Here is a 27,494-nt window from a genome sequence, read left to right as displayed (position 1 = left end):
GTTTAAATTAAATCTTTTACTGTATGGACAACCAGTGCAATGACTGGCACAGGGCGGAGGCATCGGAGTAGCGGTAAGACAGATAGATGAGCCTGACTGCTGCATTCAGGATAGATTGGAGAGGGGGAGAGTTTAGGGGGAGGAGGACCAATTAATAATGAGCTATAATAATGAGAGCCCAATGTAATTATAGCAAATTTGCAATGATTGAAAGAATGTTTTCAAAAGATCAAGCTAATAAGGAAGAAGTTTCTATTAAACACAAAAATGTTTGAAATGTGTACAGTACAAAGCACTATTAAAAAATTGGAAGGGTTCCCGACATATACCTTGCAAAGTACAAGTAGCAAGCATATATGTGTAGCAGCATTACCAATGATATACTGGAAATAAGTACAACAATATCCAGACAAGTGACCAAATACAGCGTATAAGTACTTGTTATGATGCATTTAATACACTGTATTTGGTAATTTGCCTAAATATTGTTGTATTTGTTGTCAGCACGTTATTGATAATGCTTTACACATATGGTACTGTACATTCCTGCTACTTGTATTTTGTATGGCATATGTTGAAAAAAAAAACTCCTGTTTTCTATGTTATGTTGTACTGTATGTATTTCAAGTATATTTTCAGATGTTTGTATTAAACATTTTTCTAAAATCAGTAGCTGCTGTGTTCTAGTCAGATGCATTAAAAGTGTAGTTTGACGAACTTTTATTAAACTTCAATGTCCCCTTATTACTTAGAATGTAAACTAAATAATTATTGATTCTATAACTACTGGTCAATGGAAATTGATTAATCTAATTGTAGTTTAATTGATTTAATCAGCAAGGCCACATACACACAAATGCGGTTCTGTAATCCATAGAATGTGTCGGCAGATAAGAACCATTTGGCCCATCTAGTCTGCCCAATATACTGAATACTATGGATAGCCCCTGGCCCTATCTTATATGAAGGATGGCCTTATGCCTATCCCATGCATGCTTAAACCCCTTCACTGTATTTGCAGCTACTACTTCTGCAGGAAGGCTATTCCATGCATCCACTACTCTCTCAGTAAAGTAATACTTCCTTATATTACTTTTAAACCTTTGCCCCTCTAATTTAAAACTGTGTCCTCTTGTGGTAGTTTTTCTTCTTTTAAATATGCTCTCTTCCTTTACCGAGTTGATTCCCTTTATGTATTTAAAAGTTTCTATCATATCCCCTCTGTCTCTTCTTTCTTCCAAGCTATACATATTAAGGTCCTTTAACCTTTCCTGGTAAGTTTTATCCTGCAATCCATGTACTAGTTTAGTAGCTCTTCTCTGAACTCTCTCTAGAGTATCTATATCCTTCTGGAGATATGGCCTCCAGTACTGCGCACAATACTCCAAGTGAGGTCTCACCAGTGTTCTGTACAGCGGCATAAGCACTTCACTCTTTCTACTGCTTATACCTCTCCCTATACATCCAAGCATTCTGCTGGCATTTCGTGCTGCTCTATTACATTGTCTTCCCACCTTTAAGTCTTCTGAAATAATTACTCCTAAATCCCTTTCCTCAGATACTGAGGTCAGGACTGTGTCAAATATTCTATATTCTGCCCTTGGGTTTTTACGCCCCAGGTGCATTATCTTGTACTTATCCACATTAAATTTCAGTTTCCAGAGTTCTGACCATTCTTCTAGTTTTCCTAAATCCTTTTCCATTTGGCGTTTCCCTCCAGGAACATCAACCCTGTTACATATCTTTGTGTCATCAGCAAAAAGACAAACCTTACCAGCGAGGCCTTTTGCAATATCACTTATGAAGATATTAAACAAAATCGGTCCCAGTACAGATCCCTGTGGAACCCCACTGGTAACATTACCTTGTTTTGAATGTTCTCCATTGACTACAACCCTCTGTTGTCTGTCACTCAGCCACTGCCTAATCCACTCAACAATATGGGAGTCCATGCTCAATGACTGCAGTTTATTGATAAGTCTTCTATGTGGGACAGTGTCAAAAGCCTTACTAAAATCTAGATATGCGATGTCTACTGCACCTCCACCGTCTATTATTTTATTCACCCAGTCAAAAAAATCTATAAGATTTGTTTGACATGATCTCCCTGAAGTAAACCCATGTTGTTTTTCATCTTGCAATCCATGGGATTTTAGATGTTCCACAATCCTATCCTTTAATAGGGTTTCCATTAATTTGCCTACTATTGATGTCAGACTCACTGGTCTATAGTTGCTCGATTCCTCCCTACTACCTTTCTTGTGAATGGGCACGACATTTGCCAATTTCCAATCTTCCGGGACGACTCCTGTTACTAATGATTGGTTAAATAAATCTGTTAACGGTTTTGCCAGCTCACCACTAAGCTCTTTTAATAATTTTGGGTGTATCTCATCAGGCCCCTGTGACTTATCTGTCTTCACCTTAGACAGCAAACTTAGAACATCTTCCTCTGTAAAGATACATGCATCAAACGATTTAATATCCAGTGTCCGATATTGAGCCACATTGTGCACAGTGTTCTAACTTACATACTGTATTTCCGAGTTTCTCTATCACTGATAATGACTCCTCCCGATATATTTCATGCCTGCATAGAACACATTTTTATGTATCACCATATTTGTAATGTATTTTATGCATTGAAATGCATTTACACAATATTTGGGATATGAGTACCAAATGCACTCATATGCATGAGCCTTAGGGCCCATTCACACAACATTTTTGGCGCTGTTTTTCACGTTTCCCGTGTAGAATCTGCATAAAAAAACACGACCAACGTGGAAAAAAGAAGCAGCATGCTCTATCTTGGACAGAATCTGCACTGATTTTCCCATTGAAATGAATAAAAGCTGACAAAAAGGCGACAAAAACAGCACAAAGGCCGCACAGAAAATCAGTGTGGATTCTGCTCAGATTTTTTCAGCATGTTTTCTAAATCTGTAGTGTGAACATACCCTTAAAGGTTGTGTTGACACCATATTTAGTGGCTTCATCAGACATGCCTTATGCTACAATATTTTTATAGTTTCTTCTGAGGCAAGTGTATGCCAAAAAGTTATCATTTGGTACAAGTTTGACATACTTACTTCTAGCTATTGTTTATATTTTTAAATATGCATGCATTGCAACTCTTTTTTTATTGTTCTTTTTATACAATATATACCTCAACTGTATTGCCCAGAGTCAATGTGAACAGAGTCGTATACAATTCCAAAAATCATAGCTAACAAGCAAACAGATTGAACACATATATTCAACATTGTAAATTTGATGTGCATATAAGTTGCTAATACTTAATAATGCTTGGACCAATTTTGTTGTTCCCCGGGCAGAAAAAAAGGAATGTTCTTTAGATATAATTCATCATTTAGAGCTGCTGTCAATGCTCATGCCTGGTTAGACACATCATGAAGCCCCAAGTGTCCACCGTTCTGTCTGTACTTTAAAAGTGAACCATTCCTTGCCAATGTTTTCACACAGTAGCCAAATCTAGTAAAAACTAATTCAGGCATCGATCCAGAGAGGATAAACTCCACCCTTATTAAAGGAGACTGGTTCCCAGGAACTTAAATCCAGTGACTGGAACAGTCAGGTTGCCAGACAGTAGATGCTGGCTGAGAATCTGCATTCTCTTGAGAAGAAAACTTATGTCTTCCATCCAATTTACCCGTGACTCTGTCTTGCAAAAGTCTGAATTCCATTGGGTTGGTTCTAATACAAAAAGGCAAAAATCATACTGAAAATGTATCTGGAGTGAGCCATCCACCATTCATGGTCACATCTGGCGCTCCTAGGATGCCGGCATATGGCTCCACAGTGTGGGCTTTTTTTAACGTGTCAGCTGCTGACAATAGTGTTGCCATCCCCAGCCTGTGCTGTCAACGCATAAGTCGCGGTAAGCCCAACACTCACCTAGGGACGACCGCCTTAAGAAAGCACCTGGCCTCCCATCACTGAGCCCAGTGGGAACAACGCCGTTAGAACTCACAAAGCCACACTCCCGGTGCTCCACGTCCTGCCTCTTCTCCTTTTCCTTCTCCTCCCATTTGTCCTCCACTTCACCTTCCACCTCGCCATTGTCGCGTTCATCTGGCAGAAGCCAGGCTTCCATGGCCCAAATGTTCGAGTGTAAAAAGTTAATGACGCCGGATAACCCTCTTGCCCAACGGCTGACCGCTGGCTTGTCAGAACTGCCATATGAACTGGTGGACTCGGAGGCCTTTAGAAAATTTGTGGCCATTGGCACACCGCAATGGAAGGTCCCCGGAAGGAAATATTTCTCCCAGAAGAGAATCCCAGAGCTATATGGCCACGTTCAGCGGCAATTGAATATATCTCTGGCACACAGTGTCGGTGCCAAGATACATCTGACCACAGACACGTGGTCTAGCAAACACGGGCAGGGAAGGTACATAACTTTTACTGCCCACTGGGTGAACCTTCTGATGGCCGTCAAGCATGTAACCCGTGGCTCCCGTGTGGATTTGGTGTTACTGCAAAGGATTGCATGCAGGCCTGCCTCTTCTTTTCCTCCTCCTACTCCATCCTCCGTCTCCTCCTTGGTAGTGATGTCCCGAACTATTCGCCGGCGAACAGTTCACGGCGAACATGGCTTGTTCGCGTTCGCCGCGGCGGGCGAACATATGCGATGTTCGGTCCACCCCCTATACATCATCATTGAGCAAACTTTGACCGTGTACCTCACAGTCAGCAGACATATTCCAGCCAATCAGCAGCAGACCCTCCCTCCCAGACCCTCCCACCTCCTGGACAGCATCCATTTTAGATTCATTCGGAAGCTGCATTCTTAGTGAGAGGAGGGACAGTGCTGCTGCTGCTGATTTAATAGGGAAAGAGTTAGCTAGTGCAGTGTTCTGTGTCCACAGACTCATCTGCTGTAAGGACAGCGTCCTGACAGCACCCCAAAAAGCCCTTTTTAGGGCTGGTACATCAGTCAGTTTTTTTTACATATATATATATATATATATATATATATATTGCAGTTGCCTGCCCGTGTGTGAGAGGCTGCATGCCCACAGACTGTACTGTGTGCACACCACTCATATAGGGTGTCACAGTACCTTGCAGATAAAAAAAACTTTTTTTTTAATTTTTATATAATCGCAGTTGCCAGACAGTGAGAGGGTGCAGACTCACAGACTGTACTGTGTGCACACCATTCATACAGGGTGTCACAATACCTTGCAGATAAAACTAAAGTAAAAATATTTTTTCTCTGTAATAAATATAATCGCAGTTGCAAGCCAGTGAGTGTCTGGCCCACAGACTGTACTGTGGCCACTGGCCAGGCCACCACTCATACCGTTACAGGGTGTCACAATACCTTGCAGATAAAACTAAAGTCAATTTATTTTTTCTCTGTGATATAATCGCAGTTGCAAGCCAGTGAGTGTCTGGCCCACACAGACTGTACTGTGGCCACTGGCCAGGCCACCACTCATACCGTTACAGGGTGTCACAATACCTTGCAGATAAAACTAAAGTCAATTTATTTTTTCTCTGTAATAAATATAATCACAGTTGCATGCCAGTGAGTGTCTGGCCCACAGACTGTACTGTGGCCACTGGCCAGGCCACCACTCAGAAACCTTCAATGACATCAACGGGACATGGCTAGTTTGGCTTTCCAACCTTGTGAAAATGGGGAGTTTGCGGTTGGGCAAATGGACTGTTTGCGGTTGTTTGCGGTGCATAAAAAGGGGAGTTTGGTCTGTCAATACACTACCTGATCGATACAACATCATACCTGATCGTATACACATACTCTATGTTTTAAACCACGTTGTTCAAAAAAATTTAGGATTGTTAGGTGATTTATGCCCTTTATGGATTAAATCTCAACTCTGAGTCAACAATGTAATTTTCCATGGGAGTTTTGCCATGGATCCCCCTCCGGCATGCCACTGTCCAGGTGTTAGTCCCCTTGAAACAACTTTTCCATCACTACTGTGGCTAAAAAGAGTCCCTGTGGGTTTTAAAATTCGCCTGCCTATTGAAGTCTATGGCGGTTCGCCCGTTCGCGAACATTTGAGGAAATTCGCGTTCGCCGTTCGCGAATGGAAAATTTTATGTTCGCGACATCTCTACTCCTCGGCTGACTCCTCCTTTTCCACTGCTACCGCCTCTTCCACCACACCACCACACCCCCCAAGCTCACCAGAACCTATTCGACGTCCCAGGTGAGACATTGCCATGCTGTGCTGCGGCTGTTGTACCTAAAAGCCAAAAGCCACACCGATCCTGCACTGCTTTCAGGCCGATCAGTGGCTAACCCCGCTCAATTTGACAGTTGGTAAAGTGATGTGCAACAACGGTGCCAATCTGCTGAGCACGCTGAAACGGCAAAATGACACACGTGCCATGCATGGCACACGTCCTGAACTTAGTCGTGCAGCGATTTTTTGACAAATACTCTGGGGTCCACGATGTCTTGTGGCAGGCCAGGAAAATCTCTTGCTATTTTAGAAGATTTTACACGGCCATGGCTCACCTTGCTGACGTTCAGGGCGAGACCACTTGCCCGTCAAACGTCTGATTTGTGACTGCCCGATGTGCTGTAACTTCACCTTGTATATGCTTGATAGGCTGCTCCAGCAGAAACGTGCGAACTCTGCGGCAGGACAGGTTCTGGGGTGCTTGTTTTTTTTCACTGCACCAGTGGCTGCTCATGCTCGACGCATGCAGACTTCTGCGTCCATTTGATAAGATCACCAAACTGGTCACTTGTTTCTGGAGCGTGCATTGCATTGTGTCATTGATCAAGCTGTCGAGGAGCAGGAGCAGGAAGATGAGGAAGTCGCAATGCTGAATGAATTCCCAGGGGGGGCTACTCCATCTGAGACAAGTCACCAGGAGGATGGTGGCTGGGGGGATGAGGAGGAGGAGCAAGAAGAGCAGGCTTTAAACTTTTCGGGGATCCCTGGTGTTGTCCGTGGCTGGGGGGAGGAGACCGAGGACACCATTCTCCTTGGCGATGAGCAGGAGCCAGGGCACTCCACCTCTTCCAATTTAGTGCAAATGGGGGCCTTCATGCTCCAGTGTTTGAAGACGGACCCCCGTATAAAAAGCATAAAGGTTAAGGACCTGTACTGGGTGGCAACGTACTTAGACCCCCAGTACAAACACAAAATGGCGGACATGTTACCAGCATCACAGAGGGCTGTCAGAATGCAGAATTTTCAGGCCTTGCTGTGAGATATGCTGCATTCTGCTGTTGCTGGCACTTGCAGAGGAATTTTCACACGCAGCGAAACAAGTGCGGGTACCAATCCTACTGCGCCTGCAAGAAGAGGGCGGTTTGAAGATGTGTTGGTCACTTCGGATATGAGATCATTCTTGCAGCCAACCCATCGACAGCCGCCCTCCAGATCCAGCCTCAGGGAACACCTAGACCAACAGGTGTCCGACTACATCGGGTTAACAGCCAATGTGGACGCTCTGAGAAGCGAGGAACCCCTGGACTACTGGGTGTGCAGGCTTGACCTGTGGCCAGAGCTGTCACAATTTGTCATGGAGTTCTTGGCTTGCCCCTCATCGAGTGTGCTGTCCGAAAGGACTCTCAGTGCAGCAGGGGGGATCGTGACTGATAAGCTCACTCGCCTAGCTCACGACAGTGTGGACTACCTCACATTTCTAAAAATGAATGAGGTATGGATCTCGGAGGAATTCAACACCTGTGACGACCACGTGTAATTGAATTTCCTCATGCCAGCCCACACATATCCGCCACCACAAAAACAAAGAATGGTCCTTGTCTTATGTATATGTAGCGGCATAAAATACCTTTTCTGTCAGGTGAATGCCTAATTTTTGGGGCCTCAACTCCAGTGGCCTACAGTAAAAATTTTATCCAGTGTCCGCCTAATGTACCTCCAGCCACATAATCACAAGTTCTTTTCTGTCAAGTTAATGCCTAATTTTTGAGGCCTGTACTGGCCTACAGTAAAAAAAAAATTCCGGTGACTGCCTAATGTACCTCCAGCCACATAATCACAAGTTCTTTTCTGTCAGGTAAATACCTAATTTTTGGGGCCTGTACACCAGTGGCCAACAGTAAAAAAATTTATCCAGTGACCGCCTAATGTATATCCATCCACATAATCACAAAATAAAAAATTTCTAGGCTCCAGCAGGGCACATTTTTGAGAGTTTCCCTTTAAGATGCAAAAAAAAATGGCCCCTGATTAAAATACATATTTTTTGTGGGAATTTTTGACAATGATCCCCCTCTGGTATGTCACTTTCCATGTTGTGGGACTGTTTGTGCACTTCTAATAAGTGTTTGGTGGCTGCAAATATGACCTGAAGGTTTTTCAGGTTCACCTGCCATTAAAGTGAATGGCTTTAGATAATGGACAAATCTAGATTCCCCTCAGTAAATGAGGGGAATAGAGAATGGAAAGAATTCACATATATTTTTTATTATTATCTTTTTATTATATACACTTTAAAAAAGTATTTTTCCTCTATTATTTATCATTTGTATTTTTCTAAGAGTATTTACTACCGAATAAAGTGCAATTTCCAGTCAGGAATACACATATATTGAGTTGTATACTCGCATAAGTAAATCCGCAAATACACCCGATTAAGCTGTCTATGAATTTAATCTTCCCCAGCCGTGGCTCACTACCATCAGCATTTTCGTTTCCAAGCCAACGGATCATGTAACCGCAAAGTTGCGATCACATGACCCCTACGTTATGCTTGGACATGCCTTCTTACCACGGCTGCCGGCGCCTATTATGCAGCCGAACATGATTCCTCCTACAGGTAGGAGCTTAACAGTGATCGTACTATCTCTTCTCTCCCCCTGTTTCTTTCACATGAAAGAGGGCCGATCACTAGAGGCCGCTCTTGCTTCCGACTCTCTCCGCTTATCCTTGCGGTCACATGACAAATAGGTTCATACATACACAAAAAGGTTTTAAGCCGAATGTCCACCTACAATGCTGGTTTTCAAATAATTTTATATATAATCATTTGTATTCAAATAACAGAGCTGACGGTACATTCAAGATAAGGATTTGATCTGAAGAATTTGTTCTGCTTTCTGGGTAACACCTGGAGGTGGCTCCGCCTCTAGGGGGCAGCCCCCAGGTGCACCTTTTGGCGGTTTTCTTGTGCTTTTTTGTGTATTTTACGTATAAATACCCACCTATGTATTGCATTCACTGTAATATTATGAAACCTGATGAAGGGGAAGTTTTAATCCCCGAAACGCGTTGTTTCCAATAAATAAGAAGAACCTACTCCATTGAGACTGTTTCCATCGTGGATTTGCGCCGAAGTAGAATTTCCTTTATCTATTGCATTAAAGTGAATGGGGCCCACCGCGAACGGCCGATGTTCGTCCATCACTACTCATGACCTTAGTCTAGGAATTAAGCTGTGCTGATCCACGAGAGCTAGTGACAGCAGCAGCTTCCTAGACACACAATTACAAACCTCACATTCAGCATGTAGTACTGAAAGACAGTCTATAAGAGAAAAGAATGAAACTAGGACCAGGTTGCAAACTGAATATCGGAGTTGGGCTTGGTATTGCAGCTCAGCCCCATTCACTTCCCAGACCTATAATCAACCTGACATCACAAGGCCTAGGCAAAGCTACAAGAAGGCCACGATGCTACTGCAAGCGTCAGTGTCTTCTCAACCACCTGATCAGCAGGGTTTCTGGGTGTCGAACAAACCACCAATCAGATACTGATGTCCTATCCAGAGGATTGGTCATCAGTTTAAAAATCTCAGAAAATCTCTTTAATTGTTTGCTAAATACAATTTAACTACAAATATATATTTCTGTTGGTATTTTTTGTAGGAAACATTAAAGGGGTTTTCTAAGATTTTTTAACTGATGATCTATTCTCTGAATAGGTCATCAGTATCTGATTGGTGGGGGTCTGACACCTGGGACCCTTACAATCAGCTGTTTGAAAAGGCACCAGCAGTTGAAGTAGTGCAACGGCCTTTTTGAAGCTTTGCCTTGGCCATGTAATATTAGGTTCATCGGTCACATGGCCCAGGAGCAGCTCAACCCCTACTGAAGTACGTTGCTGTCCTTGGTAAGCTTAAAAAAGGCTGCAGTGCTTCACAAACAGTTGATCGCAGGGGTCCTGGGTGTTGAGGATAAGTCATCAGTTAAATAACGGTCTTGTAAAAACCCCTTTAATCATAGGTAGGTTTTTGGATCATGATACTGAGAAGTGAAAGTTATGGATGCTGCCCACATGTAATGCAAAATAACACAAGTGGTCATTTCAGTTTTTTGAGAATTGAGTCTTTGTTTTGCCGTTTATTAGTTAATGGAACATAATCAAGTGTTCTGTTTTTGTTGGAAGTTGTACTGGTCCAACATAGATGCCATTGTAAAATTCACAAGGAGTTTATGTTCGCATATACAAGTTTCAGCCTTTATAGTAAAGACACAGTAAGGTCACATAAGGCTGGAAACCTTCTCCCACCTCCGGCTATCGTGTTCTAACATAGTTTTTCCAATAACTTCATAATTAAACAAAGATGAATTAGACCACAGAACGTTTCTAAAGAGATGTTCTGCTACAATTTTACTGACACGTCTTAAATGTTTTACATTTTCGGCGCAGGGTTCCATCCATGATGCCAACAAAATTTGAAGAGTAAGGAGCTGGATAGCAGATGTCAAGTCATTTGCAAAGAACTGGGTAAAGGGACACCTGCTAAAATAGTCTTCCTATATGTATACCATGCTTACATGCTGCACCATGGCACAGCTGCTTGAATGAAGACTGAATGAAGCTTTAATATGCCCATATCAGTTCACGACTTACATTCACTACATGTGATTTGGACAATTGAGATGAGTGTCTTGGTATAGTCTTTGGTTTTGACTTGAATGTTTGAAAATGGTTTGATGGGTAAAATCAAGAACAAATACAGTTCTTCTGCCCATCTCTGGCAATAGGGTGCCAAATATATTGCCCATCTCAAGGTCACACCAATAATATGGCCCTGAGAGAAGTATATGAAGCACTTCTGAGGATATTGCTCAAAGACATTCTTCAAACTCTCACAGTGTAAGGCTATATGCACACGACCGTGATGTGTTTTGCGGTCCGCAAATCGCGTCCGTGCGCATTCCACAATTTGCGGAATGGCACGGACAGCCTGTAATATAACTGCCTATTCTTGTCCGCAAAGTGCGGACAAGAATAGGACATGTTATATTTTTTTGCGGTCCACGGAACGGAGCAACGGATGCAGACAGCACACGGAGTTCTGTCCACATCTTTTGCGGCCCCAAGTGAATGGGTCCGCATCCGAGCCGCAAAAACTGTGGCTCGGATGCGGACCAAAACCATGGCCGTGTTTATGTAGCCTAAGACTGAGAATGAACAGATTTCGTACCAGCACTTGGTATCTGTGAGTATTCTGGTCATGCATGATTGACAGGCTTAAAGGGGTTGTCTCTTTTTAGCAAAGATCATTTATTATATAGAGGAAGTTAATACAAGCCACTTACTAATGTATTGTTATTATCCATATTGCGTCTTTTGCTGGCTGGATTAATTTTTCCATCACATTATACACTGCTTGTTTACATGGTTATTACCACCCTGCAATCCACCAGCGGTGGTTGTGTTTGCACACTGTCGGAAAAAGCATTAGCCTATCTGTTGACCTGGACCATGGGAGCGCACATAGGCTACTGTTTTTTTCATATAGTGGGCAAGCACGACCACCACTGATGGATTGCAAAGTGGTCGTAAATATGGAGAAGAGCAGTGTATAATGTGATGGAAAAATGAATCCAGACAGAAAAGGAGACAATATGGGTAATAACAATACATTAGTAAGTGTCTTGTATTAACTTTCTCTACACAATAAATGCTATTTGCTGAAGTGAAACAACCCCTTTAATAAGGTGATATACAAGCTGCCATAATTTTGAAATATTTAAACTATTGAAGTATCTATACTTAGAAGTCAAATGTACCACCAATAAGCACTCTATCTTGTAAGATATGCACTCAGAAAATCATAGGGTCAAACATTCCACACCCTGTAAACATGTGTTTTTGGGCTCATTAACCTTATTAGACTAAATCTGCACCTAGACTTTTTGTAGTGCTGCAAGATTGATTTTAACTATTAAGTAACAGCTGCAGTCCACAGGAGAGGACTAAGTTGTATGTAACTTAAAGGGAATTTGTCATCCAGGAAATTCACTGTTAAACCGGACACAATACCCTGTAGGGTTAGCACAGCTGACAGTAATGATGCCTTTCACTTAGTGATCCGTTGCGTCACTCTGGAGAAATAATACTTTTCTGACAGGGCCAGGCGAGATGACTATGCAAGAATATGACCCTGTCAATCAAGAGAGGGAGGGGCTGGCAGAGGAAGCAGGAGGAGCAAGGGTGCACAGATTGGCTTGGGCCCATCCTTGGTGCACTTAACTGCTCATTTGCGCTGTGGATAAAAAGTTCATTAATCCAAGAATCCGTGATGGTGACAGATGGCCTCTCATGTGTTCTTTGGTATCACAGCTGTAGTTCAATAGCTAAAACTAGAAAAATCTTCATACAAAAAGTCTGTGTGGAGCCTCAGCCTACTGTGTTGTTTTAAAGAGAATCGTTCACCAGGTTTATGCTTCTCTATCTGAGGGCAGCAAAAAATGGTGACCTATACCCTGATTGAAATGCAGGGTCACTTACTTACTTGTGTTCAGTTGTAAAACCATTATTGAGCATCTCTAGCGGAACCCAGTGCTCGACTCAGCTCAGTACGATGTACGCACTGGATAGTCCTGGTATTCATGATCTCTTGGCTCAACCCCATCTCCTACTGCTGATTGACAGCTTTCTTCTGATGCTAAGTAAAGCTGTCAATCATCTGTGGGAGAGCGGGGGAAGCCACAGCTCATGAATACAAGGGCTACAGCGTTCAGGTCAAGATGGAGCTGCTCAACACTGATTTAAAGAATAGGACTGAAAAGAATAAGGAAATTACCCTGGAATTGGATTAGGCTCTACCTCAGATAGACTAGCTTAAACTTGGTCACAGATTCCCTTTAAGTGTATCCTTCCAGGGTACATAGCTTAGAGCAGTTTTTACCCTACTTATTGCAACATGGAATCCCTTAATGCCATCCCTGCCCAAAATAAGCTTGGTGTAGGATTAAGTAAAGCATTGTATAGTTCTTGTCCAGAGCTATAAATTGGATTAGACATTATTATATTTTTTTGCTGTTTTACAAAGTATCTTTGAGCAGCTAAATTCAGTTTGCCTCCTTTTTTTTTTTAAAGTGATGGGTCGTGTTCTTCATCTTCAGTGGCCTAGGAAACCCTTGGTGGGGAGACAATGGCCTGGAGGATGCACCGATAGTGATGTCAGAACTACTGTACCACAAAACCAAAGGATTATTTTTCACTGACCTTTGGAGAGGTGGAGACTAGGCATCAAGCAAACTAAAATTATACAGCATAATGATATAATATTTTGCATGCATTTTTCATAATGTAGTCAACATGGTTGCTGCGAAAATATACAGGGAAAAGAGTTTATAAGAAAGTTTCAAAGGTCAGTACATGGTTGTTAGTGCTTAAAATGTAAAGCTCCACACCCCATATTTTTTAGAGCCATCAAAAAAAAATACCATATTGGGTAACACACCTGGAGTCTATCACTTTAAAAAATAAATTCTGCCTCATTTCGTTACAATTAAACAGAATTATGACCATTTGTTTTTCTTCAAGGAGGTTGCTTTGCATATTGAGTGACTAATTATTTGCAGGTGACAAAAAAGCTGGTTCGATCATCTTATATGTAATGGAAAGTTGACATATTTACAAGACAGGCTCTGTAGAAAATGGCTATTAATAAAAGCTAATTCTGTGTGAAGTATTTCAATAATGGGACACAAGTGAGGGAAATTAGTCTTACATAAAACACCGGCCTCTTTTGTAGGTAATTATAGTCACATTGGTGTTACAGTGATGTACTGTGCTTTAAGGCCTTGTAATTTACTTAAAACATGAATGCCTGGTTGTGTTGCATATGATATTATGTCAGGTGACATAAAGAATGATTGTAGTGTTAGAACTTAAAGGGAATTCATTTTTTGGGTGGGGTGTAACTTTATCTAAAATCAATAAACATACAGTTCAAACACTTTTTAAAGAAGTTAGGCAGTGCCATGTGCACAGACCATGTATGGCAGTATACTAACTCCATGTGTAGGCAACCTGCGTACTACTGTATGGCAGCTATATTAGGCACTAGAACTCATGCTTCCAGGGAAGAATACCTTCATAATAATGCATGTTTTGCAATATATCTCAATATTTGTCTTGTGGATTGTTTACAAAATCAGTGAGGAAAAAACAATCTGTGCCTCAGTATAAAGTAGTAAACCTAAGGGTCCATTCAGGTGCCTTGATGCAGTTTTGTAATTAAAAACCAGGCATGAATTCAATAAAGAGGAGAAGTTGTATCTGTTCTCTCTTTTTATGATAACATTTTAGCTTCCAAAACTGCATCAGGAAACCCGACCCTGTGGCCATACCCCAAAGGTCCCAGAAAATGGTTGGTTTGGCCAACAACTTAATGTGTATGGGAAGCTCCTGACTTTTCTCTGACAGATAATGTTAGAGAATAGAAGAATCATGCAAAATAAATTTTTTCACCCAATCCTTTTATTCTCTCATGATATGAGCTGCCAACCAGAGGTGTCTGTCAGTGGCTCTCTCCCTATTGACAACATATACACGCTTGGGAGAGATAACTGCCACCAGATGTCAACAGCTATTGAATGTGTAGGAGCAGCTTAAGAGGGTCCTGAAAACGTAAGGAGATGATATGAAGGATAGGTGAAGGAACATGTTACCCAATCATTTTAAAACCTGCAGTTAGATTTTTTTTTTTTAACAAACTATATTACTATGAAATATGTCTACATGGTTACTAACTGTATCGGAAGACTAGTACAAGAAAAAGTGGTGTGTCTTGTAGAAAAGGATGATTGGTTCCACATGCACTTGCAACAGTTAAAGTGTAACTATTGTTTCGGTTTAAAGAGTCTTCTATCAAACCTTTAACCGAGGAGAGTCTGTCTTTAGTCTTCAGCATTTTACTGAGCACTGAAGACACCTGTGTGTAACCAGTCAGATAGGCAGGGTGATAGACAGTGATAGTCAGGCCACATGTCCATAGTCAGGGACTGGGATAGGGACAAGAAGCAAGCTGGGACCTCTACATGTTATACACAGGCATCTTCTGCAAGCTGAAGACTTAGCAACGCTGTTAGAGCTTTCATAAGAAGTCTCTCCTTGTTTTCTCGTAGAAAGAAACATATTTCTCTAATGAAGTGTATTACAAAAAGGTTTAACATCCTTGTCCCTACACTATCTTAAAAATAAACTGAAATGACTGTTACACTTTAAATAAGTTATCCAGGTTTTAAAAATGTATGGTCTATCCCAGGGGTCAGTAACCTCTGGCACTCCAGCCATTTTGAATCTACAACTCCAGCATGCACACTTGCTCAGCAGTTCTCAAAACGTCCACAGAAGTGAATAGAGCACTCTGGAACTTGCAGTTTCGCAGGAGCTGCAGGGCCAGATTTTGCTAAACCCTGGTCTATCCTTATGAAACACTTTTCTACAACACTCACTTTGAGGAAAAGGGCACCAAATAACAAATCCCCAAGGGCAATAACAGCTAATTGCTAGGATATTATCTCTTGATCAATAGAGGTCTGAATACCAGGACCCCGATGAGCCTGTGAAGACGCAGTAGCACTATTGCTGCAGATTCTTCATAGTCTGTCTCTGTACAATGATGTTTTTGTACAGCCTCTCAGAGGTGAGATCTCCACCCATCATATTATGACATGGCTTCGTTATGAGCTAAAACATACTATGAAGGGAATATTCCTTTCAGTAGTATGTGTTAGGGTTTGAGAAGAGGCGGCCTGATGGATATTCTGTCGATTATAAACTACACTATATTTCCATTTCCACAGATTAGCGTTTAGCAATACAAAATGCAAAAATAAATGCCATACAGTATATTCCTAGACAGGGGCGGCCACAAGACTTACAGAATCCATCCAGCTATCAAACAACATTCCCCAGTAAAAGTATTTTTTCTTCTTTGGGCTATTCATCAAATAGCTCTATTGTTAGTAGAAGAATCTCAACACTGTTTTACCCTTCAATAGACATTTGTAAACTAGATCTTGTGAATTATTTTTTTAGTTATTGATTTGGAAGGAATTCATTTACAGTATCTACTCACAATACCTGATATACCAGTTTTCATTTTGCGCAAAGATATTAGCAACCTTCACATGTAGACTCTTCCAATTAAAGAGGTATTTGGGGGTCTATCCTTAGGGTAGACCATTAAAATCAGGATGGTAGGCGGTCCAACTCTTGGCACCTCCCTTAATCAGCTGTTTGAAGTGGCTGCGGCACTCATGAAAGCACCGCAGCCTCTCGTGCAGTGCAGGGTATCGTAGCTTTACACCAGTCACTTGAATAGGACAAAGCTGCAATATCCTGAAGAAGTAGATGGTTTTCAGATAGGAAATAGTTGAAGTGCAAGGTAGAGTAGATGAACCAGTTTTGCTTCATCCACAGGCTCTGAACATTTTCTGCAGTATGTGAATGAGATTTTTTTTTACATCTCATCCACTTTGCTGTCGCAGAAAATTCCCAGCATTTTGCCATAAAGGGAATGTTTTTCATCAGAAAATAACCAATAATTTTAATCACCTTTAATGTTAAAAGTATTTTTAGAGTTTTTGGTGAATTAAAAATACTACTACTGAAAAGTTACCTGTACTAACCAGGAAGTTGTGATATATTTTGGGCCTTGTGGCCAGTGCAAAACTGCATGTTTTTTTTTTAAATGTAGTGACATTAAAAAAAAAATTAAATCACACCAAAAATTCTAAAAGATATGTTTAACATAAAAACTTGATGCAAACAACTGGTCATTTTCTGAAGACACATTCCCTTTAATAATTCTATTGGATTAGTTTTACTGACGTCCGAATGAAATGTTAGTTAACCAGCATCCTCTGCTCGTGCATAGCGTTCTTTTTTCATTCTGGGTTAAACATGTTTCTTATATGTAAAACAAGAAAATAAGTTGGTCATTTCATTCTCTTGGACCAGGGTTTGTTGTCAGAGATCTTACGTAAAGAAGAAGATCCTAGAACAGCATCCCAGTCATTGCTGGTGAACCTTAGGGCTATGCAGAACTTCTTAAACCTGCCAGAGGCAGAAAGAGATCGGATCTATCAGGATGAGAGGGAAAGAAGCATGAACCCTAATGTAAGCCTGTTGTCCTCATCATCCAGCAGCCCCAGCTCATCCCGCGTTCCACAGGTATGTCCAGCCAGTCCATCTTTTATGGTCTGCTACACTCTAATCTCTTTGTCCAACACACTATGTATCTTTCAGAAGATATTTATTACGTATGTATTTGTGAGTGAAGTTTAGAATCTCCCTCTTGACTAATGGGCTATAAGGATCAATAGGCTTTCTGATTGTTTAAAGGGAGTTGGTCACTAGAACTTCACTTCTCAACCAGGCACAATGCCTTGGAGAGCTACCTCAGCTGAATCTAATGATGCCTTTCACTTATCAATCTGTTACATCATTCTGGAGAAAAAGTTATTTTAATTCATATACAAAGTGGTAGGTAAGTACACCGTGGGCAGCCCAAGCCACTCTGTGCAAACTTACTCCTACTACTTCCTTTGCCAGCCCCTCTCTTTCCTACTTGATTGACAGGGTCAAGTTCCTGCATAATCACCTCACCTGGCCCTCAATCAATAAGGAGATGTAGGGGCTGGCAGAGTGGCTTAGGCGACAGAATGGATAAAAGTAAAAGGCATCATTACATTCAGCTGAGCTTGCTCCAAAAGGCATTGTGCCTAGTTTAACTGTGAATTTCCTCGTGACAGACTCCTTTTAAAAGATGGCAGCAATTTCTGTTGGCCAGTCATCCAAGACGGCACACATTGGGGGTCATGTATGTCAATGCAAATACCTCAGTTATCTGTTGTAATTGTATTGGGAAAAAAATGTGTTCACTATGAACACTACATGTATGAGGGTATCCCACCACTTTTACTAACACAAATTTTTTATCTGTGTTGGCAAAAGTTTCACATGGCCTTCAAGCTGGGTAAGTGCAGATGATTTACGGAATATTCTTTATTAAGTTGCTTCTTAGACAAGAGGATGTATTCAACATTGTTCAGTATTGAGGACTATATTTCCAACTATTCATATGTATCGTTCAGTGGCATACATAGAGAAGTAAGGGCCCCATAGTAAGGATTAAACCAGGCCCCTTACACAGGACAGAAGGGTTTCCGGCTAAAACCCTTTGAATGATCTTTGGGCCTTTTTTTCCACTGCCTCATTTGCTAAAAGTTGTTTCTTTAGAGTCATGACCAAGTTTTCACCCCCAGTAAAAGAGGGGATGATCCCAACTGGGCCCCCTCTTGCCCCGGGCCCCATAGCAGTCACATGGTCTGCTACTATGGTAGTTACGCCACTGGTATATAGTCCTCTCTACCCTGCCTCCCATACTAACATACTTCTCAGAAGATCGCCAGTCTGTAGAGCTGATTTATTTTCAGCACCTCAGTAAGGAGTTCAATGAACTTCTTAAGGGTTGCTTAGACTTACTAGGGCATCTCAACAAAGAGTTATAAATGTTCACAGAAACCCAATGTTTTCACTTTTATTTTTTTTCATTTTCAGTAGGTTTCCTTTTTCCCCTCTATATTCATAGTGGTCCTTTTACTTTTGCTAGCATTTATCTAGACCGGTACTTAGTTCTCATATTGGAGTGGTTCATCTACAACTATTCTTGAATGAAACATGTCCCTTTAAGAAGCTGCAGTCCTCCAATTGTACAGTGTTTATGAAGTATACGAGTGACAAGTGTCTGATGAGACTTTTGTGTCTTTTCAGTCAGAATAATACTTTTATTTTGCCCTTGATTTGTCAGCTGATGGGAAAAATCATTCAATTAAAGCAGTGTGGCAGAATACAGAAAATAACAATAACAGTTTAAGAAAATTAAAGGCGCAAATCAGAGGCAACCTGGGGCCTGGGTCTCGAAAATGAAATTTCTCTTTTCATTTCCGCTTATTTCCTAGGTGAAATTGGGTGTCCGACTGGTTAGCATAATGAGGATAATCATAGCTCGAGCTATGTGCTCAGATGACATACGTACATGTTTAATAAAGGATGAGAGGGACATAAGGGAGTGCCGTAAATTGAGTAGTAATTTATTATTTAGAGACCTGTACCCATTTTCTCATTTTTTCTGGGAGAATTGGTTTTTGCACTGAAGACTTTATCAGACAACAGGAAAAGAGAACAAGATGCGCAAACACACCTCATGTATTCTACAATTGTTCAGGAATTAATCCATTCAGAATAGCACAACCCGATATGTGTGACAGTTTAAATGTTCAATTTATATGCTCATTGGCAAAAATGCACCAAAAAGGAGTTTTTGGAATCAAATGAAACTTTCTATGTGTGAATGTAATCATGATATGTGTAAGTGATTACTATATTAGAGCGAAAGGAAAAGTGCACAATGAAAAGAAGGATCTAGTACCCTGTTGGGCCGCCTCTAGCCTGGATACAAGATGAGATATGGTTGGGCATATGGCACATTTGCCCACAGAGAGTGCAGCTAGCTCTGTACATCCTGCACACTTGTAGGTTGCTGAAGCTGGCACCCCAACTGGTCTCATAACTACTTGGTTGGCATTAAATATGGTAACCGGGCAGACCAAAGTGTTGAGATATCGTGGAGACATTCCCGAGAAACCCTTACTGTGTGGGTGAGCTTTATTCTGCTGAAAAACGCCTCATGAAAGCCCTGCCAGAAGCAGGGCTTAGAAGCAACAATTTTGGGCGCTGGATGTTCTGCACATATCAATGAGCTGTTAGTGTCCCTCGTATCACTACTAGGGGCGACCGACTGTCGTATGCGATGCTCCCCAGATCATCACATTAGCAGTTGGGGCAGTGTGTCTCTCCACAGTAAAGTCAGAGTTTAAGTGCTCACCAAGAGGCCTTCATACTCAAACCTAACCATCACTGGATCCCAAACAGATGATACAGTTCCAGTCCATAGTAGTTCAAGTTTCTTGTTCTTCACAACCTTTAATAGGTACTTCTGTAAAGAATAAATCAAGGCAACTGGACTTACTGTAGATTTCTTGAAAACGTTTCACTCGTTCCTCCAACGAGCTTTCTCAATTCTGAGTGACTGTACAAGAATTCTTGTATAGTCACTCAGAATTGAGAAAGCTCATTTGAAGAACGAGTGAAACGTTTTCAAGAAATCTACAGTAAGTCCAGTTGCCTTGATTTATTCTTTACAGATATACCATGACCTGGATAAATGAGAACCTTCACAGACTATAATGGGTACTGTTATACCAAATTTCCTTCTGCTAAGCAGAGGAAATGGTCCGGGAAGAGACACGAGTGTTTAATGGAGGTGCCACCTGTGTCTGGATGGTGAACAACAAAATGTTCTTCTCTGTATACTGTATATAATCATATAATCAAGATAGACAGAGAATGAGAGAGAGTGGCATGCACATACATTATGATTTGATATATACACTACTATATTATACACTGTCACATGAAATATATGTTGCTATAGAGCACTGTTGTATTTGATGATAAGATAAATTATTACTTTTTTAAATTCATATTCATTCATAAGTCTGTTGGGAAATAGGGTTAATTCCAGCCAATGATTTATGAAATATTAACTGCAATGTCTGCTCAAGGATCTAGAGTCAGGGAGAAAAGTCACGGTCTCTTTCCATGCACGTTCCCTATCTGCAATTATTCCTAATCACAATTAACCTGATTAGAATAATGGACAGGAAGTGTCCCACCGTAGCTAATGCTCTTTGGCACCGACCCTATTGAATCCTTTGACAATATCTGCACAGATGGTTCAGCTAAAACATTTTCCCTTTTTCTGTCTTTTTCTTCCCCCTTCAATGTCCCTACAGATGAAAACCTGCAGTACTCCAACATCCGACATCCAGGTGAAAGTGGAGGGGGAAGCTTCCAACGTTACCATCACAGCTGCTGTTTATGATGAGATTCAGCAAGAGATGAAACGAGCAAAGGTGTCCCAAGCTCTCTTTGCCAAAGTAGCTGCTAATAAAAGTCAGGTGAGCAAGCTGGAAGGGGGGGAGTTGGCTGTATGATCCGTCCATGATATCCTGCAACCCCCATACACCCTATAAAACACTGCATCTGTTCATGTAAGCAATATGCTAGAACCGTGTCTTAAAACAGGCTGGCCAAGAACATAGAGCATTTTTCTGGCAGTCTGGTTGAAAGTGCTCAATTATCATAATTCTGCTGTAAAGTATGGTCACATCCTGGTTTTTATTAGTTATTAAAAACAGTGAAAATAATTATAATTTCAGAGAATCCTAGAATGTGTTATATCTGAAAATATCAACTATTCAGTCATTTATTCCACTATCCATTCATCCTCATGCATAGCTCCACAGACAAATAGCTGATCAGCTATGATTACCAATGGAAGCTACTATCAGTTGTAGTATATTATTTTCAAATGGTTAGGCATCCATATAATATATGCCCTTTCGAGTCCACCATAGTAAGGACTAGTGATGAGCGGCAGGGGCAATATTCGATTTCGGGATATTTCACGAAAATTTGGGCGAATATTCGTCATATATTCACGAATTCGAGAATTCACCATTTTTTTTCTTGATTGCGAAATCAGCAATGTAATATTAGCGTATTGCGAGCAAAATACAGGCGTGGGTCACTGTTGCTACATTTTTCAAGCTGCTAGAAGTTTCCTGAGACTGGAGAAAATGGTTGGCATGGCAGAACATTACAATAGCTTTATATGCAGATAGAGTGCTCCAATATATTCACGAATGTGAAAATAGGCAATTAATGATGCGCAGATTTCGGCGCAATACGGGCAACTTCACATTTTATCAGATCTGACTACATATTACTGATTGGTGCACTAAGTATTGTTGTGAACTTGTGACATCACAGCACTATGTCTGTATGGACAGCAGAACCTATCACACTTCCTAACACCCTACACTGGAACCTATCAGCTACACTATATCAGGATATAAGCTACACTGACTATCTCTCACTATCTGTATTATATACTAACTATCTAATGTAATGACACATAAAAGCAGACAGCACAGCAATGACACTGCTTTCTCTCTCAGAACTGTAAAAAACTGCAGAAAATGGCTGCTGGGAGGTTCTTGTATAGTAAGGGGTAGGCAACTTTTCTATTGGTTGCTAGGGATGTTGCTAAGCTCAGACAAAGACATTGCAGCCTTCTCATTGGCCCACAAGCAAGAAGCAGGGAGGGATCATGTGTTCAGATGAAAAAAAATCTAGGATATTCAAAAAAAAAACTAATATATATCACTATTTTAAAAATTCACGAATTCTTGAAGTGCCGATATTCGCAATTAATATTCGCGATTCGAGTATTCGCGCTTAACTCTAGTAAGGACCACTCTTCCATTGGCTCTCCACCCTACCTAATAGAGAAGTTTCCCTCTATTACCTCCATGTATTTAATAGGACATTTGGACAGGTATTGTATTAGTGGGACACCTGACAATGTATGACTTTTTTTTACAAGATTATATATTCTGGGATTGTTACTGTATGTAGTTTCTAAATTGTGCCAGTGTGGTCAGTGTCCTGAAAGTTAGAGCATCCATAGATGTGGGGGTCCATAGATGTGGGGGTGTAGACTGGAATGCATCGCCTTAAGGGGGCTAGCTGTCTGGCTCAGTTCATTAGCCAGGCCAGTCCTCTTCTCCGTCAAGGCTGATGTAGACAGATCTGAGCTAGCCCCCTTCGAAGTCTTCTGACACCGAGAAGGTGACAGATCCCTGCCTGTGTCAGAACAAATGCTTAAAAGGGAACTCGTCGTGTTGAACATTGCATCTTAACTGAATGCTAGGACTATCCATGCATTATTTTGCATTTAAAATGCAATAAATAGATTTGTCTGCCATTGGACAACCCATTTCATTCAAAAACTGTACAAACAGGAATAAAAAGTTGATCCCGAATATATAAATGTATATAAAGTACTGATACATCAGAGGTGAATATATGCTACAAAGTATAGTGTCATCTTTAGTTAACCTACACAAATATACATGAGAAATTCATAAAAAGCCATTCTCTAATATTGATCTAGTGTGCTCCTTTGGCAACACTATGGTCCCTATAATAAGGACATTTAAAATCTACCCAGAAACAGCTTATAGACTAGGAACAAATGCTGCCTATATCGAGTATAAATCTTTCCATAAGAATTTTTTGCCATGTATATGTGTGTTTGTTCACGTATGTGTTTATATCATGCATGTATTCTTAGCTGAGAATCACACAACAGGTCAACTTGCTTTTTTGCGGTCCCATGTCCTTAGTATAAAAATCCTTAATGTTCCAGCTGATGTTAATAGAATGTAGAGGATCTGCAGCCACCGAGAACAGTGCAGGCAGCATTAGCCGTGATGGGAACCTTCTACCTGATTGGTCATGGAGTGTGCTACCATAAATAATACCCTCGCCTGTTTTGAATTTCACAGATAGTCCCAAGCCTGTCTAATAAGGAAACTTTCACAGACATTAAATAAGGGTCTAACATCCCATTAGGGAGATATAAGTCATACAGACGTTTGATGGGCTCTGCAGTTAATGACCTGCATTTTGGGTGAGGTTACCACCATTGTGCAAGTTTAATAAGAAAAAATAAAGTTCACTTAAAGGAATCTTCTAAATAAGGTATTGAACACACGGATGCTGTTTATGGGGCTTAAGATGAATTATGTTGAAGGTATCAGAGCCAAGTGGTCTGATAATGAGAGCCAGACAACAAAGATACATTTATGCAGGCAGCCAAGCCTGAGACTAGTCTTGTGTTGTAGAAGTTCTAGTCGCTTTAACAATGTGCTGTGTAATATTCTTTTCTTGTGGACATTACAGGCATATACTGTACATACATATCTTACGGCTCTGACCTAATACATACCACATTAAAGGCAGACTCATGCATTAAGGGGTTTTCCATACTCTGCTCTTTAACAGCTGGGTTACTTTAACTAGCTCAGCATCATGGGAGATATACAGTACACTACCCAGTGTTCAAAAATGTGAATTGGTGAATGTTGCAATCCTTACTTTTTATGATAGGAGGTTTTATGGTTGGTTTACATGCTATAATTTGTTCATCTGACCAATCATTGCAAAGATGTGTTCTTCTTTAAATGGATTGGCCACTTTTTATTTTTTTTGCAAACCCCAGTCCTGGCCAGACCTGCAAATCGGAAGCATACTTACCTACCCGCCACCAAAGGGTCCCAGCTTCTTTCCTCCTTGGCCTAGGCTGCCTTGCTTGGGTTTACCACTATAGACATCTGCTTTGATGCTGCTGCAGCTAATGACTGTTCACAGCGATAATGTGTTCCCCTTGCATCATGTCAATTGGTCATGTGAAGCAAAGGGGACCCAAGTGAGGCAGCCGAGGCCAGGGAGCAAAGGAGCCTGTACCCAGTAACGTGTGTCATCAGAAAGACCCTATCACTGAATGTTGATGGTGAACAGCAAAAGAATGGCTTCCCACTTGAAACATCCTATCGAAGAAAACATGCATGAAAACATCCTTGGTACAGTTGCACCCAACCATTCCCCTAGTTCTACTGAAATTATCTTAGATCAACATAGGGTGTAATTCATTAGGGTCACAAGGCTTAAGGCCCTTTTACATGGGTCAAGAGAGTGGGCGATGTTTGGGAATGAACATTCATAGGAATGTTCATTTTTGATCATCATCTGCTCATTCGCTACATTTACATGCAGCAATGGTCCGACATGTAACATTGTTACTACGATCATTTATCCTTATAAAGTATCTTTGTTTGTTGGCAGCTAGAGATGAGTGAATTCCTTCTTACGAAATTCGTTCACACTTCGCTTGTTGGTTAAAGGTGAACTGTGTTATGGATTCCGTTACCACGGACCATAACGCAAATTTATAACGGAATGCATAAGGAATGCCTTTAGAGGCATTCCGTTATTCATTCCGTCATAACAGAAGTCTATGGGCTGCAAAACGGATCCGTCCTGTTTCCGTTATGCAGAAGAGGACTCCCCTGCATAACGGAAACGGGAGGCAGCCCACAGGCTTCTGTTAAGACGGAATGAATAACGGAATGCCTCTAAAGGCATTCCGCTATGCATTCTGTCATAGAATTGCGTTATGGTCCGTGGTAACAGAATCCATAACGCAGTTCACCTTTAACCAACAAAGTGTGAACGAATTTCAAAATAGGAAATTCGCTCATCTCTGTTGGCAGCTTATACCTGTTTATACGGACTGATGTGATGCCGATGAACAAAAAGTTTAGGTGCTGCATGAAAGATGCTATCCCTCGACAAACGAGCGCTTAAATCAGTTGTTGGGTTATTGGCAGCACAATTACATAGAGCAATTATTGGGAATGAGCTTTTGTCATATGAATGCTCATCACTAATAATCTTTCTGTTCCTTGACAATGTCAAAGCGCCCTAAGTCACCTCATGTTGACAGTTTCTGTTTGTCCTGAGATGTTTTTACGTTGTTACTACAGCAGGGTAATTTACTTATTTTCTCTCAAAGATAACCTTAGCTTACCTGAGTAGTGACAGCTAACAATCACAGTATAATGCAAACCACAGGCAAATGAGATCAATGAGCACTGCACAGAGGTCCTTAAGGTCATTTGGCTTCATGGTTTGGGGGATTTTGTTCTCCATTAACCAAATAACATTCTAGTGTAATAAACATCATGAAACCTGAAGCTTCCCCTCCGTGGGTTTGAGGCTACTCTTGTAATACACAACATTCACATGTTCTCTTATGAATGAATACATTTTTTTTAAATGGTTGTACAGGGGTGTTACTGTTTCTGAAATAAAGCAACCATTTTTTCCTAATTATATACAACCCCTTAAAGTTAGGCATTATGAAAGTGAAAATTAGGGTGGGTTTACACTAGCGTTATGGAGTCCGTTATGGCTTTCCGTTATAACATGGTTATAATGGAAAATAACGGAATCTATAGGATGGAATGCAAAACGGAAGCCTTTAAGAGGCATTCCGTTTTGCTCCGTCCTAATAGAAGTCTTTGGGAAAACATAACGGAACCATCTGGACGTTATGCAAGATGGAAAACAAAGTCCTGTCGATCCTGTAAAATCCGTTATGCTTTCCCATAGACTTCTATTAGGACGGAGAGCAAACGGAATGCCTTTTAAAGGCTTCCGTTTTGCATTCCGTCATAATGCAAGTCTATAGGCAGCAAAACGGATCCGTCCTTCCGCCTTATGGATTCCGTTATTTTCCATTATAACCATGTTATAACGGAAAGCCATAACGGACTCCATAATGCTAGTGTGAACCCACCTAAAACTGAACAGAATATAGAAAAAAAGATTAAATAAATGCTGATATTCAGAGAGTACTGTGTGAATGAGAAAACCTATTTGTTACTTCCTCCACATGTCCTCCAAATTATTCCTAATGTAAAAGTTTACACCGTTCCGCATCTCCGGATTTGAGGACCCATTGAAATGAATGGATCCACATCCGTGATGCGGAATGACAATGGAACGGTGCCCGTGTATATTGCGGATCCGCATATGCGGTCCGCAATATGGGAATGGGACACCAACGGAAATGTATGGGACAGCAGGGATGACTATCCAGATGCATCCATGATTAAAGCCTTAACATTATATTGTGCAGTGAAAGTGTGCAGAGCTTCATAAATGGTGTCTATTTACGTTGCGGGAACATGCACGATTTTTCCGCGCGAGTGCAAAACATTGTAATTCGTTTTGCACGTGCGTGAGAAAAATCGGCATGTTTGGTACCCAAACCCGAACTTCTTCACAGAAGTTCGGGTTTGGGATCGGGGTTGTGTAGATTGTATTTTTTTCCCTTATAACATGGTTATAAGGGAAAATAATAGCATTCTGAATACAGAATGCTTAGTACAATAGCGCTGGAGGGGTTAAAAAAATGTTAAAAAAAATTTAACTCACCTTAATCCACTTGCTAGCGCAGCCGGCATCTCTTCTGTCTTCTTCTTTGCTGTCTACAGGAAAAGGACCTGTGGTGATGTCACTCTGGTCATCACATGGTCCATCACATGATCTTTTACCATGGTGATGAATCATGTGATGGACCATGTGATGCCCGGAGTGACGTCACCACAGGTCCTTTTCCTGTACACAGCAAAGAAGAAGACAGAAGAGATGCCGGCTGCGCGAGCAAGTGGATTAAGGTGAGTTACATTTTTTTTTTATTACCCCTCCAGCGCTATTGTACTACGC

The 27,494-nt window shown here is 41.1% G+C and overlaps 1 protein-coding gene across 2 annotated transcripts in view; it reads left to right on the top strand.

The window, feature by feature from the left end:
* Positions 1–27,494, top strand: part of SATB2 (SATB homeobox 2) — a 193,752-nt gene that overhangs the window by 100,511 nt on the left and 65,747 nt on the right. Inside the window, exons 8-9 of one of the 2 annotated variants that reach the window (XM_040440086.1) lie at positions 17,190–17,402; positions 21,089–21,253. In XM_040440086.1, the coding sequence (XP_040296020.1) occupies positions 17,190–17,402; positions 21,089–21,253 (378 nt within the window). The remainder of the gene's footprint in view (positions 1–17,189; positions 17,403–21,088; positions 21,254–27,494) is intronic. The other variant, XM_040440087.1, reaches the window with a different exon arrangement.

This window comes from Bufo bufo, chromosome 7 (assembly GCF_905171765.1).
Source record: "Bufo bufo chromosome 7, aBufBuf1.1, whole genome shotgun sequence".
NCBI lineage: Eukaryota > Metazoa > Chordata > Amphibia > Anura > Bufonidae > Bufo > Bufo bufo.
This window is presented reverse-complemented; position numbering and strand designations above follow the sequence as displayed.